The sequence below is a fragment of the Equus caballus genome, chromosome X (genome assembly GCF_041296265.1).
Source record: "Equus caballus isolate H_3958 breed thoroughbred chromosome X, TB-T2T, whole genome shotgun sequence".
In the NCBI taxonomy this organism is placed as follows: domain Eukaryota; kingdom Metazoa; phylum Chordata; class Mammalia; order Perissodactyla; family Equidae; genus Equus; species Equus caballus.
Window position 1 is genome coordinate 145,633,359 of NC_091715.1, and position 14,696 is coordinate 145,648,054.

At 37.9% G+C, this 14,696-nt stretch overlaps 1 protein-coding gene across 1 annotated transcript; it reads right to left on the reverse strand.

The window, feature by feature from the left end:
- Positions 1–7,482: 7,482 nt before the first annotated feature.
- RAB39B (RAB39B, member RAS oncogene family) lies at positions 7,483–14,011 on the reverse strand. The gene is made up of 2 exons (XM_001494307.6): positions 13,549–14,011; positions 7,483–10,542 (listed from the first exon to the last, which is right to left on the reverse strand). Exons 1-2 carry the CDS (start codon positions 13,761–13,763, stop codon positions 10,116–10,118), a joined length of 642 nt encoding a protein of 213 aa, XP_001494357.2. The 5' UTR covers positions 13,764–14,011; the 3' UTR covers positions 7,483–10,115.
- Positions 14,012–14,696: the final 685 nt, after the last annotated feature.

A 14,696-nucleotide genomic window follows, 5' to 3' on the forward strand; every position in this document is an offset into this window, starting at 1 on the left:
GTTCTTCAGTCTTCTTGACCTCTAGGTTCTGGTGTTCCCCAAGGTTTACTTAGACTTCTTTTCTATGTATTTGAGGAATCATCCAGTCTCATCTTGGGGAATACCATCTTTGCACTGATTATGCCTAGTAATTTACAGTTCCTTGGGGCTTTCCTTTTCTGTGCTCCAGTCAGAAATCCCAACCAAGCCGGGACACTATTGAAAGTAGAAAGGGGCGCTAAAAAGAATTAAATTCTTGGGTGAGACACATAGAAAGGGAGAAGCTGGGGAAAGCACCCCATAGTGATTATGAACTCCTGTGTTCTGTATGTGTTTGTAATCAGCGTAACAAAGACTTCGAGAACTGAACAAAAGGATAGATCACTACCCAGTTTCCACACTGGCCGCTGGATGGTGCACAAACACAGGAAAGATCTGAGGTGCTCAGCAAAAGCTTTGAAAACTGAAATGGCATTGAAATGACAGCCCACAGAGGCCAGATTGGAACATGTGACCTGAACCCATCCAGATAAATTGTCAGCTACAACAAAAATTTCAACATTCTCCATAGAACTTAAACAAGACCCAGAGTTGCATAATATTCTAAATGTTCAGAGTACAATTAAAAATTACTTGGCATATGAAGAACCAGAAAAATATTCACTCACGTGAAAAAAGACTATAATTTTATGTAAATAAAAATAAATTAGAGTGCAGAAAAGAAAAATTGATAAAGCCAAGGACTGTTTTTTTGAAAATGCTGATAAAACTAGACAAACCTCTAACATCTCTGAATAATGGAAAGAAAAAACACAAAAATATTACATTACAAACGAGAGGTTTCTATCCACCAATACAGAGTTTTTAAAATTATACTAAGTACAATGGTATGCCAATGCATTTGAAAACCTAGATGGAATCAATAACTTTCAAGGAAAATATGTTACTTTCAAGCAACAGACCGCTCCCATGTTATGTAATCTGATCTAGAGTATAGAAGAAAAAAAAAAACCCAGAGAGATTCCCAACCATTTCATGATTTCATGAGGCCAGAATAACCATGATGCTACAACCTGACAGAAAGCAAAGAAGATCAACATTTTCCAATGTTTCTCACTGAACAGTAGTCCTTTAAAATGCTCCAGAAAATAAGCTATTTTGTCATGTAAGTTGAGATGCTGTATAAAATTGCCTTCCTTCAGAGAGCCCTAATATATGATATGGTGTAGTCCTACAGAATACTATTTTGTTTTGTTTAATCCACAATTTTTGAAATTTATTTTACTGTAGGTGCTCCCACCATTCCTCTTAATCCCTGTGGCATACGCTTTTGGAAATACTGTTATGAACCAATCTCAAACATGAATACAGATGCAAAGATCCTAATAAGATATTGGTAAATTAAATCAAGCAGTGTTTAAAAATCACACCATGAACAAGTAGAGTTTATTCTAAGAACATAAAGAAATATGGTTAAACTTAAACAGATTTACTAATACAATTAATTACATTAATAGGTTAAGGGAAGAAAACCATTTGATTATCTCATTAGGTACAAGAAAGACATTTGAAAAACTCAACATACATTCTTTCTAACAGCTCTTAGTAAGATAAAAATGCAGTGAAAAGTTTTGTAACCTAATAAAGATAATTTAAGGTTAAAATGCTAGAAGCATATAATAGCAGGAACAAGGCAAAGATGCCCACCATCACCGTTGTTATTCATCATTTTACTCTAGGTTCAAGCTAGTGTAAAAAGACAAGAAAAAGAAATGAAGTACAAATATTGGAAAGGAAGAGAGAATTATTGTTATTTGTAGATTATAATGTCTACCTAGAGAACAGAAGACATCAATTGAAAAACTATTTGAAGTAATAAGAGGGTTTAGTAAGGTGTCTGGTTACAAGATGTAAACATACACAAATCCACAGATTTCCTACACACTAGCAACGACCAATTAGAACTTGTAATGAGAAAAGGAACCCATTCAAATAAAGTATAAATATCATATTTATGATATATATTTAAAATATCTAGGAATAAACAGAAAATAGCTAAAACTTAAGTGAAGTATAAGAATTTATTGATGGACATAAATGAAGGATTAAATTAATGGAATGATATTCTATCAGTGTCAGTAAATTAATGAAATCAAAATTCTAGCCCTACTCGAGGGGAAACAGGGCACATTTATTTTTATTTTATTTTTAAAATAAAAATTATATACATTTAAGATGTGCAACGTGATGATTTGAGATATATATACACACACACATAGTGAAATGATTACCCCAGTCAAGCTAATTAATATATCCATCTCCTCACATAGTTACCATTTTTTTGTGTGTGTAGTGAGAGCACCTGAAATCTAGTCTCTTAGCAAATTTCCAGTATTCAATACACCATTAGTAACTATAGTCATCATGCTGTACAGATCTCCAGAACCTATTCATTCTGCATAACTGCAACTCTGTACCCTTTGACCAACATCTCCCCATTTCCCCCACCTCCCCATCCTTGGTAACCACCATTCTACTCTGCTTCTATGTATTTGAGTTTTTAAAATTCCACATACAAGTGTGATCATACAGTTGTTCTCTTTCTGTGTCAGGCTGTTTCAACAAATGAATGGATAAAGAAGTTGACACGCTTATTGTTAAGTTCTAATTACTGCATGAGCATATCAAAGAAAATTTTGAAGGGAAAAAAGATAATGAAAACATCCTATGGAATTACCATGACTAAAACAAGGTAGTATTAGGGCAGGAATAGATAAAGATTTATGAACCGTAAAACAGGAGTCCCAAAACAGACCCGTGTATATATGATAATTTAATATTTGAAAAGGGTAGAACTTGCAATCCTTGAAGAAAGAATGGAGCATTCTTTGGATAGTGTGGGGTGAATAGCCATATGGGAAAAATAGTTGTTATCCCTATCTCCACATCCTATACATAAGCCAATTTCTAAGGGAACCCTAAATCCATTATAGGAAATCATAAGAAAATGGTTCTCTAGAAAGGAGAAGGCCTATCTAAAACTAATAGTATTGCCACAAAACATTAAGACAACATGCTATGTAAGAAAAATAAGGTACCTGGCACAAAAATCAAAAAGTACAAAGTGTTATTCAGTACAAATTGTCTTCTTCACACTTTGTCTTCCAACCACCCAGTTCCCCAACTCTGAGATGACTGTTTTCAGTTTCTTGCAGACAACATATTAAATAGTTATTAAATAATAAATAACATTATTACATAATATTTATTTAAATGATTTTTATATATTAAAATAATTATAATTAATTATTTAACACAATAGGTATTATTTATTATTAAATGTTAAAGCCTCCTGTATTGCTGAACACCATAAATAAAGTTAAAAGTCAGAAAAACTTGAAAAATTATTGTAACGTGTGATGGATAAATAATTGATTTCCATATATAAGGAGATCTTACTAATTAATAAGAAAAAAGCTGGCACCTTTTTATTAGGACTATTTTCAGCCATAAGCAACAGAAAACCAGTAACCAGAGATATGCAAATTTAAAAACATTTATATATTATTCACTTCTCAGATTAGCAGAGAGAAAATTGACAATAATAGTATAGGCATTATCATACAGTGTTCATGGGCATTCAGTAAAACTTTTTTTTCTATAGTGCAATCTGATTATATCAAAATTTTAAATATGTATATTCTTTGATTTATAAATTCCACTTTTATGATTTTCACTTGAGGACATATTACACAAATACACAAAGATATATATGCATTGCAGAATTGCTTTATAACAGCAAAAATTGTATCCTCCAATGAGAATTGATTAAATAACTTCTTGTATGTCCATACAGTAGAATGCTATTGTATCAGTTAGGAGACTTTCAGCTACAAGTGGAAAAAAATGGCATAAACTAAAAGGAGATTCATGATCTCATGTAGTAGTCTTAGTAGAGAGTGGCTGCAGGATACTTAAATCTGTAGTTCAATGGCATCATCAGGACCCAGCTCTCTTCTATCTGCTTTGCCATCTTCAGTATGTCAACTAACTCTCGTCCTAATCACATTCAACAAATATGTACCAGGCACTGATTAACTATAGAGATATAATAATGAGCAAAAATAGATAGCTCCTGCCGTCATGTATTTACAGAAAATATACTGCATGTGAAAAAGATAACAGCACAGTGTGTTACATGATAGCATTTATGAAAAAGATTCATTTAGGTGCAAACATAATACCTAAACATTTTCTGGGTATGTTTACTGTGTGACATTTACCAAGTGCTAGGATGTGTGCTTTATATGGATTATCTCATTTCATCCTCACAACAACCCTATGAGTTAAATACTATTATTATCCAATTTAATATATGTGTAAACTGAGACTCAGAGACATTGAATCACACATATATTAACTGGTAGAGTCAGAATTTGAACCCACATTTGTTTTACTCCACATTTGTTTTACTGTTAAATAACCTTTTGAAAAGTAGTTAAAAAATCTAGAAGGAAATGGGCCAAACTTTTAACAATTACTTTTTTAGGAATTGATGGCTTAAATGCAATTGACCACAAGAGCCAGGAGAAAGAGGGAGGTAAAGTCAATGATTATTTAAATTGATTATTCAAGCATATGTCTATGCTACAGATTGCAGAAATACTGGTGAACAAGATGAATAAGATTCTTACTTTCAAGGAGCTTACAGCTGGAGAAGTAGGCAGAGGCTAGATCATGCAAGGCCTTGTAGCCATGTTAAGAAATGTAAGGTTTATTTGGATTTTGTTGTAAATGTGATGAGAAACCGCTAGTGACTTTTAAGCAGGGGAGTGACTTGATCTGATTTCTGTTTTGAAAAGATCATTCTGGCTGTTATGTTGAGAATGTATCATGGGAATAAGAGCAGAAGTAGGTAGACAGTTAAGACATTGAAGTGGTTCAGTAAAAAGTTGATAGTGACTTGGACAAAGGTGATAGCAATGGAGATGGAGAAAAATGGCAGACTTGGACATATTTTGAAGATAGCAATGGTAGTGTTTGATGATGGATTTGATATGGGAGGTGAGGAGAAGTGAGGAATTAAGGATAACTCCTAAATTTCTCTGTTGAACAAGGAGGTGGATGGTGGTGTCATTTACAGAGATGAAAAAGACTGGGGTGGAAGGAACACATTTTCATAGATGTTGATTCCACATTGGATATGTTGAGTTTGAGGAATTTGTGGATGTGTTTAGTAGGCAAGTTGGCTGTATTTGGGAGTCATCAATGCAAAGATAGTAACTGAAGTCATGAGAGTAGGTAAGATTGTCAAGAGAGAGGAGAGGATGGAGAGCGGGAAAAGAACTGGGCCTCCAACAGAACTGAGAACACCGACTTCCTGAGAAGGAAGTCTTGGTGTAGGCAAAAGTCATTCCACTAACACTATGCTGGCAAAGGTCACTCATGATTTCCTATTCCCTCAAATCCTATGGATATATTGTTTAGTCTTTATCTTTCTGAAACCACTACTGTATCGTGATACTATTGTCCACTCCTTCCTTTGAAACAGTACTCTCCAGGTTTTGCATTCTCTCCTTCAAAGTTTCCTTTCTGTTTTTTATACACCCTAAACTTTGTTGTTCCCCAGGGAAGGCTAAAGAGTTAGACTTTACATTGAGTTGTGAGAAATGGATTCTGGAGCCACATTTTCTCTAGGATCAGGAAGCTGCTTGCAGATTTTGGAAACTGTTGGTTCCAGAACTGGATGGAGATGAGGGAGAAATCCATGCAGATATCTCAGGAAAGAGAATTCCAGATAGAGTGAAAAGCATGTGCAAAGGCCATGAGATGTGAATGTACTTGGTGTGTGTGAAGAACAGGAAAGATACCATGTAGCTGGAGTAGAATGATAAAACGGTCAGCAGTAAGAAACGAGGTTACAGAGGTGATGGGATGGGGATGGAATTCATTTCTAAGGGTTCTTCTGCAGGTCATTGGAAGGACTTTTGGTTTTAACCTGAGTGAAATGGATAACCACTGGAGAATTATGAATAGATGATTGCTTATAGCTAATGTTTTATCAGGCTCCCTCTGGCTGCTGTGTAGAGAATAGACTGTGGGTTGACAAGTGTGGAAGCAGGGAGACCAGCTATCACAACTCAGGCAACAAATGATAGTTGCTAAGATGCATGTTAGCAGTGAAAATGGTGAAAAGCTGTCAAATTCTGGTTATACTTTTAAGGTAGAGCCAGCATAACTTTCACATACATTGAATGTGGACTATAAAAGAGAGGAGTCAAGGATGACTCCAAGGTTTTTGGCAAGAGTACATGGAAGGACAAAATTGCCATTTACTGAGGAGGGGAAGGCTAAGGGAGGAACACATTTGGGGAGGAAGATTAGGAGCTTGGTTTGGGACATGTTAAATTTCTGATGCCTAATAGACATTCAAATGGAGATGTCAGGTAGGCAGTTGGTCATAAAGGTCTAGAGTCCATAGGAAAGAGACAAGCTGGAGACATAAATTCAAGATTCTTTGGTTTATAGATGGTATTTACAGCTAGGGGACTGAATGAGGTTGCCAAGGCAATTAATATAACTGAAGAAAAGATGATCAAGCCCTGGGGAGTGTTTTAAGGAGAATGGGGTGATAAACTATATTCAATGCTGTTGCATTGTTGGTTTTTCCCTTTCTTCCTCCCTCTCTCACTCACTCATGATTATACAAGTGATCAAGCTGTACAGAACTCAGCCTACCTATGCCTAGACTCAGAATCAAACATCTTTCCCTTTTTTGCCCTCCCCTAAATATGTACTATAAACCCTAGGCAATGTCCTGAGCTATTATGTTCCAATCTGGGCCCCACACTCTAAGTGATCCTGATACAAAAAGCACACCATAGTATGACTTGAAAAAGCTGAGGCAAGTTATCCTGGAGAAAAGAAGACTTTCCAGGGAAGACAAGAGCTATAATCAGCTACCTGGCATCAGAATTAGGATCCTTGATGGGGCTGGCCCCATGGCTGAGTGGTTTAGTTCGCGCGCTCTGCTGCAGGCGGCCCAGTGTTTTGTTGGTTCGAATCCTGGGCGCGGACATGGCACTGCTCATCAAACCACGCTGAGGCAGCGTCCCACATGCCACAACTAGAAGAACCCACAACGAAGAGTATACAACTATGTACCAGGGGGCTTTGGGGAGAAAAAGGAAAAAAATAAAATCTTTAAAAAAAAAAAAAAGAATTAGGATCCTTGACTAAAAATTACAATGATTCAGATTTAGGCTTGACAGACCAATTTTTCCAAAGTGGCATGGGATTCCCAGGCAGTAGTGAGGTCTCTATGACTTTCAACATGATGATCACATAACTTTCAAAAGTCATATTCTCTTTCTGGCTTTGAGATACTGGTGAATAATATTGTGCATAGTATATGTCATACCTAATTGACATCCTTGGTAGTGGTTGTTACACTGTAGTGACAGACTCTGGAAATAGCTATAATACACACTTGGAATCTCACAGTCACATAATCAACCATTTTACTAAATACAAGCAAATTTTCATTCACATACAGCTAAAGAAAACATTTTTTCACATTTCGTTACAGTGCACAACATAGGAAAAGTATACAGTACATTTTATTCTGGAATATGAGACAATCTAATCCAACATGCAGTTGTGGTCTTAGTTACAAGTTAGTTTATCTTTTCTTTACCTATGTAGTAAAATAGCTTCTAAAGCTTTATCCTTAGTATTGTATTAACACCTCGTTTTTTCACACTTATTTTCTAAAACCCACTTAAGTGCAGTGACAACAGCACTGAATTCTACTAAAATGACTTTTAATGTTTCTAGAATTTGTTTAAGCAATTAAGCTCAGCCGCCCCTGCTGGATCTATGCTGGGTATTTTTAAACCTGCCTAAACAAATGGAAGGAATGGGAAAAGTATACATATAACGTATTTTAGTCAAGAAAACCACAGAGAAGTTTCATTTCTATCCTTTTTTTGAACTGACAGAATCCAGTCAACTCTTGTTTATCCACTGGATAATCTTGCTTTCAGAATCTTCTAAACATAACTAAGTATAGTAGTTGATGAAACTTTGTGTTAACCCAATTTATTATTGTTTATTTGCCTTCTACAACCACAAATCTGGCAACTTAATTAGTCCACCCAAGCCAGGTCATATTAAACGAATATAGAGATGATGATTTGTTCACTTGTAGTTGATGCTGCAGGTTGGTCCAAGGTGGTTTGTTTTCATAATTTTCATTATTTGGCTTCTTTATTCTGGCTGAAGTAAATTCCCAAAGTTTCAGATTCAGTCACATTCATACTGAAGTTCAATACTATATCTCAAAGCAATTTACCATTCTCAGGCTTTCCTATTACAATGGATATGAGATATCTGACTCTAATCAGACTTGTTTTCTTACTGTGAAAAGTATGGCTTTTGCCTAGCTGAACTGGCTACAATCCAAAAAATAATTTAAAGCATCACCTCTCTTCAAGAAGGTAATGGAACCTCAAGCCAACCATTCCAATTTTATGATGCAGTTAGCTGTCTGTTCACCTGAGAATTAAGAGCTGACTCTTTAGGGTAGATAGGAGCCCAGTGTAGGTATATGGCAAACAGGTGGCCAAGGTTATTGTGAGGTGAGTATTTTTCCCCTTCCGACTCCCCAGCTGTATTTGGTTCCTTTCAATAATATGTCCAGTATGTTTCAGTGATAAGAACACTTATAGCCTGCACAGTTCTAATGTATTCTCAGTTGTGCAATTATTCACTTGTGTCAAGCCCTCTTGTCAATAATACCTGAAAGGGCTTTACTTTTGATTCATCCCCAGGTTCTCTCAGGATTATAGCTGAGTTGTAATCAATAAAGAAACATACCCTAACATGTAGAGAACATTTATTTACAGTTATATCTCTTCCAAAGTAAACAAATTAATAACAGTTCATTCATTTGACAGCAGGATGATGCAGTGAAACAAGAACTAGGAGTCAGGAGACCTTTACCTTGGCCAAGTGAGTCTTCTGCCTCTTAGTTTATTCTTTTGTAAAATGGGGAAGACCTAACAGGCCTGTTCCAATGATCAAATCAGCAACTCAAGTGACTGTTGAACAGATACTCAGTAGAGGACTGATGAGCAAGTGTTTGCCTCAGGGCTCTTTTTTCAAAAAAAATATTTTGTTGGGGTCATATTGGCTTATAACATTGTGTCAATTTTAGGTTTACATTATTATATTTCAGTTTCTATATAGACTGCATCAGGTTCACATATAGATTGCCACCAGAGGCAATCCCTGGGTTGTTGCCTTCAGATACCTGAAGAGATCACAGGTTGTTTACTTCTAGATGGCAGTCACCAATGCAGTGAAACCCCAGGCATGGTCAGAGGGGAAAGAGGATATGGTGTTTGGGTTCCAGTGTTTCTCTCTCCTACTTACATGGTAATTTGCATGGGACAATTTCTTTCACACAGCTGGTTATACAATCACAAGGGAATACAAATGTGATAAACAGTGTGTAAATAGCCTCCCTTTTCATATTCACATCATTTTTAGTAGAACGCCAGGCCTTGAAAGGGTCTTAGTAAATAGCTGGTCCACGTCCCTCATTTTACAGATGGGCTGTTTAGAAGCTAACTGGTACCTTTTAATAAAGCCCAGCACAGATTTGGTGTAGGATATTCTCACTGATTAAGTTGATATCATAGTCTTTTTTGCTTTTGCTAATTGTTCCCAATGTGATACTTTATTCCCCTCTACGTATTTCTTTATGTTTGTGACCTATGAATGAGCTGAAATACCAAGAAATAGTTGTCCTGTCTGCAGGTATATTTTCTGGGGTCTAACTCCTCAAATCTCAGCCCCTTGACATGTGGTCCACAAAGGGCACGCAGAGCAGCTACTGCCCAGCATGTGTCACAAGACAGTGCCTGGCCCACGTCAGTAATTTAGTTCCTCAGTCACAGCACCCAGGCTCCCCCATCCATCCACCCATGGCCTGTCAGAGTGCCCCTTGGGAAGGAGGCTCACTTGGTATTCAAAATGGATGTTGAGTTCTCTTCAGTCACACAAGGATTCTATTCATTTTGATCACTTTTAAGTTCAAGTGGGAGAGCATGTTTTGGAAATAAAAGGGCTGACTAGCACAAACATCTCCTCTCTGATTTGACAACCTCTTCTGAAGAGTGAACCACGTTTGGTACAAATCCACTCTTCACCCCTTCCCAGCCCTCCTGGATTGTAATATCCCCCCTTTTAACCAGCTCATATATGTCTCTCGTCAGGTCTGTGAAGGCTTTCTCCACATTAATGGCATCTCGGGCTGACGTTTCAATGTACTTCATGCCGTATGCAGCAGCCAGTTTCTCTGCCTCGTGGCGAGTCACTTGCCTCTGTGTATCCAGGTCACACTTGTGACCCACCAGAACAAATACAATTTGGTAGGGCTGAACGTGTACTTTGGTCTCTTCTAACCACTCATGGACATTCTGGAAGGACCTGCGGTTGGTAATGTCAAATAAGAGAAGACCACCTACTGAGTTCCTGTAGTAGGCGCGAGTGATGGATCTAAAACACAAGAAAGAAGTAAAGAATAAAGGCCATGCCCAAACTCCTGCACTTCAATGAACTCAGTGTATTCTAGTGTCTCTGGTTACTGACACAGTCCTTTAGTAAAAACGACCCTTTTTTTTTCCAACAAAGGAATACAAATGTCATTCCATAATAATAACAATATATGAATTTTCAATTGGGCAAAACTTGGAGATGGCATCTTCTAGAAATGAATGCTCATGAACTTACAAGCATTTTTCCTTTGATTCGGGTAGAACCAAAGCTAACTCTCCCACCCCTCATCTGGATAACTGAATGAGACTTCCTCTTCTGCAAAATGGGACACCCAAGGCACAGGTTATCATGAGGCAAAATGAAATAATAGATGTTAAAATGTTATGTGGCCAGGAGAGCTCATCACAAATTCTAGTAGTTGAAATGAGATCTTTAAAAAAATAAAAATGAATTTATGATAGTTGACAGAAAATGCTTATAAGTATATAGGTATATTGCAATATACTCCATTTATCATTACCATGTTTGTCTTTCTATTATTATTATTATTATTATTATTATTATAATCCAACAGGGGTCTTCTATCTCTTCTGTGGGAATGGGAGAAAGAAGGATGATCGCAAAGGCCTTGAGTACAGTGCCTGTCAGCCCTACTTCCTGACACATTTCAGAGAGGCTGACTCAGGAGCCCCCAGGAAAACTGCCTAAGTAGCCAAAGTTTCCCTTTGAAATGACACGATTTATTTAAAGGGTTGTAATTAGAATACTTCTAAAACCAATTATACATTTGCTGTATGTCTTTAGCAGAAGAAACCTCATGTATTTTAACTTCTTGATTTGAGGAGCTTCATTATCAGTATACATTATGGTACTTTGCTTAGAGTGTATTAGAATGTACAACTATTTGCTTCTACAATCACTTGTTTTAGACTGCTATGCTTTGTTTCTTTGTTTGTTTGGTTTTTGTTTTTTTTTTGGTGAGGAAGATTGTCCCTGAGCCAACATCTGTGCCACTCTTCCTCCACTTTGTATGTGGGATGCAACCACAGCATGGCTTGATGAGCAGGTGTGTAGGTCCACACCTGGGATCTGAACCTGTGAACCCTGGGCTGCTGAAGCAGAGTGCTCGAACTTAACCACTACACCACTGGGTCAGCAGGACTACTGTGCTTTTTGATCTATGTCTAGTTTTAGGTTTTCTGTCTCCTTGGATGAAGAAGATAAACAATGAGGGACTCAATAGCTTAAGGCTTAGGGCAAATAGCCCAATGATAACAGAACAAACATTGTCCAGAGAAGTAAAGTCCAAGCTATATGATGATAAGAGCAAACCTTACAAATGAGTTCAAGTCTCCAGGACCAGGCAAATAAGCCCTGGAGACTGAAAACATTTCTGATTCTCTTATGTTTGAAGATTCATGGAGAACGGTAGGTATACCAGAAAATTCAACATGAACAAACAGAGGTTTTGATTCACAAACAGCTTGGTTCAAGAAATCAATAAACAAGCTGTAGATCCCTGTCAGAGCTCTAAAATACATTATTACATTAATGGTTTGCGAGTATTTAGAAAGCAACCAAGCCCTTTCTAAGCACAACATAAAGCTACATGAAAATTAAGATTTTCTGTACATTAAAAATTTTTCTTAAAGTTAAAAGACAAATGGCAAACTTGGAAAATATTTTACAACATACATGACAGAAAAGAATTAATATTGTTAATGTATAAAGAACTTTTACAAATCAATACCACCCAATTAATAATAAGCATTGGATATGAAAAGGCTGTTCATACAGAAATTCCAATAAACATATGAGAAATGCAATCACAAGTTCAGAGTGAACCTGTACAAGCATATTTGTCACAGTGTTGTTTGTGAAAGTGGGGAGTTGGAGACAACTTAAGTTTGTAATTATCTCTTCTCCCTACTCTTCAACTACCTAACCAGTATCTTCTATGCTCAATTAGTATTCACTAGATAAAAAAAGAAATCATAAATATGGGCTAATGAGTCATTTTGATCTAGTTCCTGCTGTACCCCATGACTTTAGCTCAAATTGCTTTCTCAAAGTTTTGTGTGTACACTGCTCTCTCTCACTTCTGTCTTTATATATGGTGTTTCCCCTCCCTGGGCTTTTCCTGTCTTTGCTTAGGTAGTCATACTCATCAGGCTTCATCTTCTCCAGGCAGCCTACCCTCCTCTATGTTCATACATATAATTACGAATGATACATACTACAAAGGAAAAGCAAAGGGCTGTAAGAGTAAATTAAACCTGTTCATTGATTACTCATTATGTGCTAAGCATTATAGTAGGGAGTGGGCATACAAATATGAACAAGACACTCTTTTGTGTAATCGCTGATTATCTATGCCCCCCTACTATGCTAGCACAGAAGTTCAAAGAGGGAAGGGCCTGTGTCTGTTTTGTTTACATGGCATCCCCTTGTATGAGTTTCCTCAGGCTGTTTCCCCAGAAACAAGCCCAGTGTCTGGCATGTAGTGGCTGATCACTGAATGTGTGCTGGTTGCAAGAAGGAATCAATCATCAGTATCTATTTCACATATATATATATATATATATATATATATATATATATATGACATAATAGATCTATATCTGAATCTATCTCTATCTCTATATCACCTATCTACATCTGTCAGTGATGTTAGGATGACCTGGGAACATTTTTGAAAGTATGTAGCATAGGGACTGAGACTGATGAATTACAGTGATCAATTCCAGCAAGTTTATTAGCCACCAAGGGGCAGGTTGGTGGAGTAGTGGTGCAAGCAATACGCATTACTGACTGGCCTTCCCTGCCAGGGTGCTTCTTTCCCTGCACTGAATTCCCAGCTAGCTTAAGATGGACTTGAGCAGAAACCCCCAGACCCTCGCTATCGTCCCTACTGGCCGCGATCAGGACCAGGAAGTCTCTTTTCCCCAGGGACTGTGCAAGCCCCGAAGACCCTCCCACTGCTCGAAGACCCGGCTGCGCTCCCACCTGAACCTCTCTTGACCCGCAGTATCCCAGATCTGGAGCTTGATGCGTTTTCCTGGCTCGATCTCCACCAGCCGGGAGAAAAAATCCACCCCTACGGTGGGGTCCGAAACCTGGGCAAAGCGGCCCTCGGTGAAGCGGCGGATCAGACAGGACTTGCCCACTGTGGAATCCCCGATGACAATGAGCCGGAACTGGTACAGCCAGATGGCCTCCATGGCCGGGGCTCGGCAGGTCTCCTTGGCCTGGGCCGTGGGCGGCAAGAGGGGGCGCTCCGCCGAGGCCTTGGAGAGCGCGGCTCGGTCCGGATTTAGATGGGCCACGAGCGCATCGCTGGCCAGGGAGCCCGAGGCGAGGTAGGCCCAGGCGCAGCGAGAGCGCAGGGATGGATGCTGCGCTCGCAGAGGTGATGAAATGGCAGCAGCATCAGCACCACGCACTCTGACTCATCACTGACAACCGGGTTACTGTAATCGCCCGAGTAGACGCGACGCCTGGGGCCGCCGCACTGTCTGTAAGAGGAGCGCACAGAAAAACGGCCACGAAAACAGCGCATTCCCTTCATTGCTAATTCCTCCACCCACACCCTCTTCTTAAGTAAAAATTTTCTCTGTCTTTCGAATTGCGAAAGAAATACCTTTTCATTAAAACTAGCGAAACAATACAAAAATGTACACAAAAAGGAAAGTCTATAATTCTCTACCTCCCTCCCTCCCTAAGACATTAATAGCTTGGTGTTATATTCTTCCACCTGTGTTTATATACATTTATTGCTGTTTGATTTTACAAACATTGGATCAAATTGGACTTGCTTGCTTTTTGCAGTTAATAAAGAATCATAGACATCTCTTCATTTCCAACTTATTTACCTTTGCCATAACAATGCTGTAATAAAGAGTCTAAGTATAGTCACACAGACATTATTTCTATGAGATAAAGTCTTACAGGAGGGACCAGGAAATCAAAGAGTATGAGTATTTTAAATGTAAAGATATGGGCACTATACTTTGTAAAAGTATTTTGCAATTTACATTCTAGTCAGCAATGTGTGAAAAGACCATTTCTTTGCATTATTTCAAACATCATATATCATATTCTTTCTTAGTTCTTGCCAATCTGATGTAGTTAAATAAAAAGGTGTCTCATTGCTT

Excerpts from the sequence above, each read along its gene's own strand:
- RAB39B (XM_001494307.6), bottom strand. The coding sequence starts at position 13,763 with ATGGAGGCCATCTGGCTGTACCAGTTCCGGCTCATTGTCATCGGGGAT. Across the intron at positions 10,543-13,548 it reads GCGGGTCAAGAGAGGTTCAG|ATCCATCACTCGCGCCTACT; the intron begins GTGGGAGCGCAG and ends CTTGTGTTTTAG.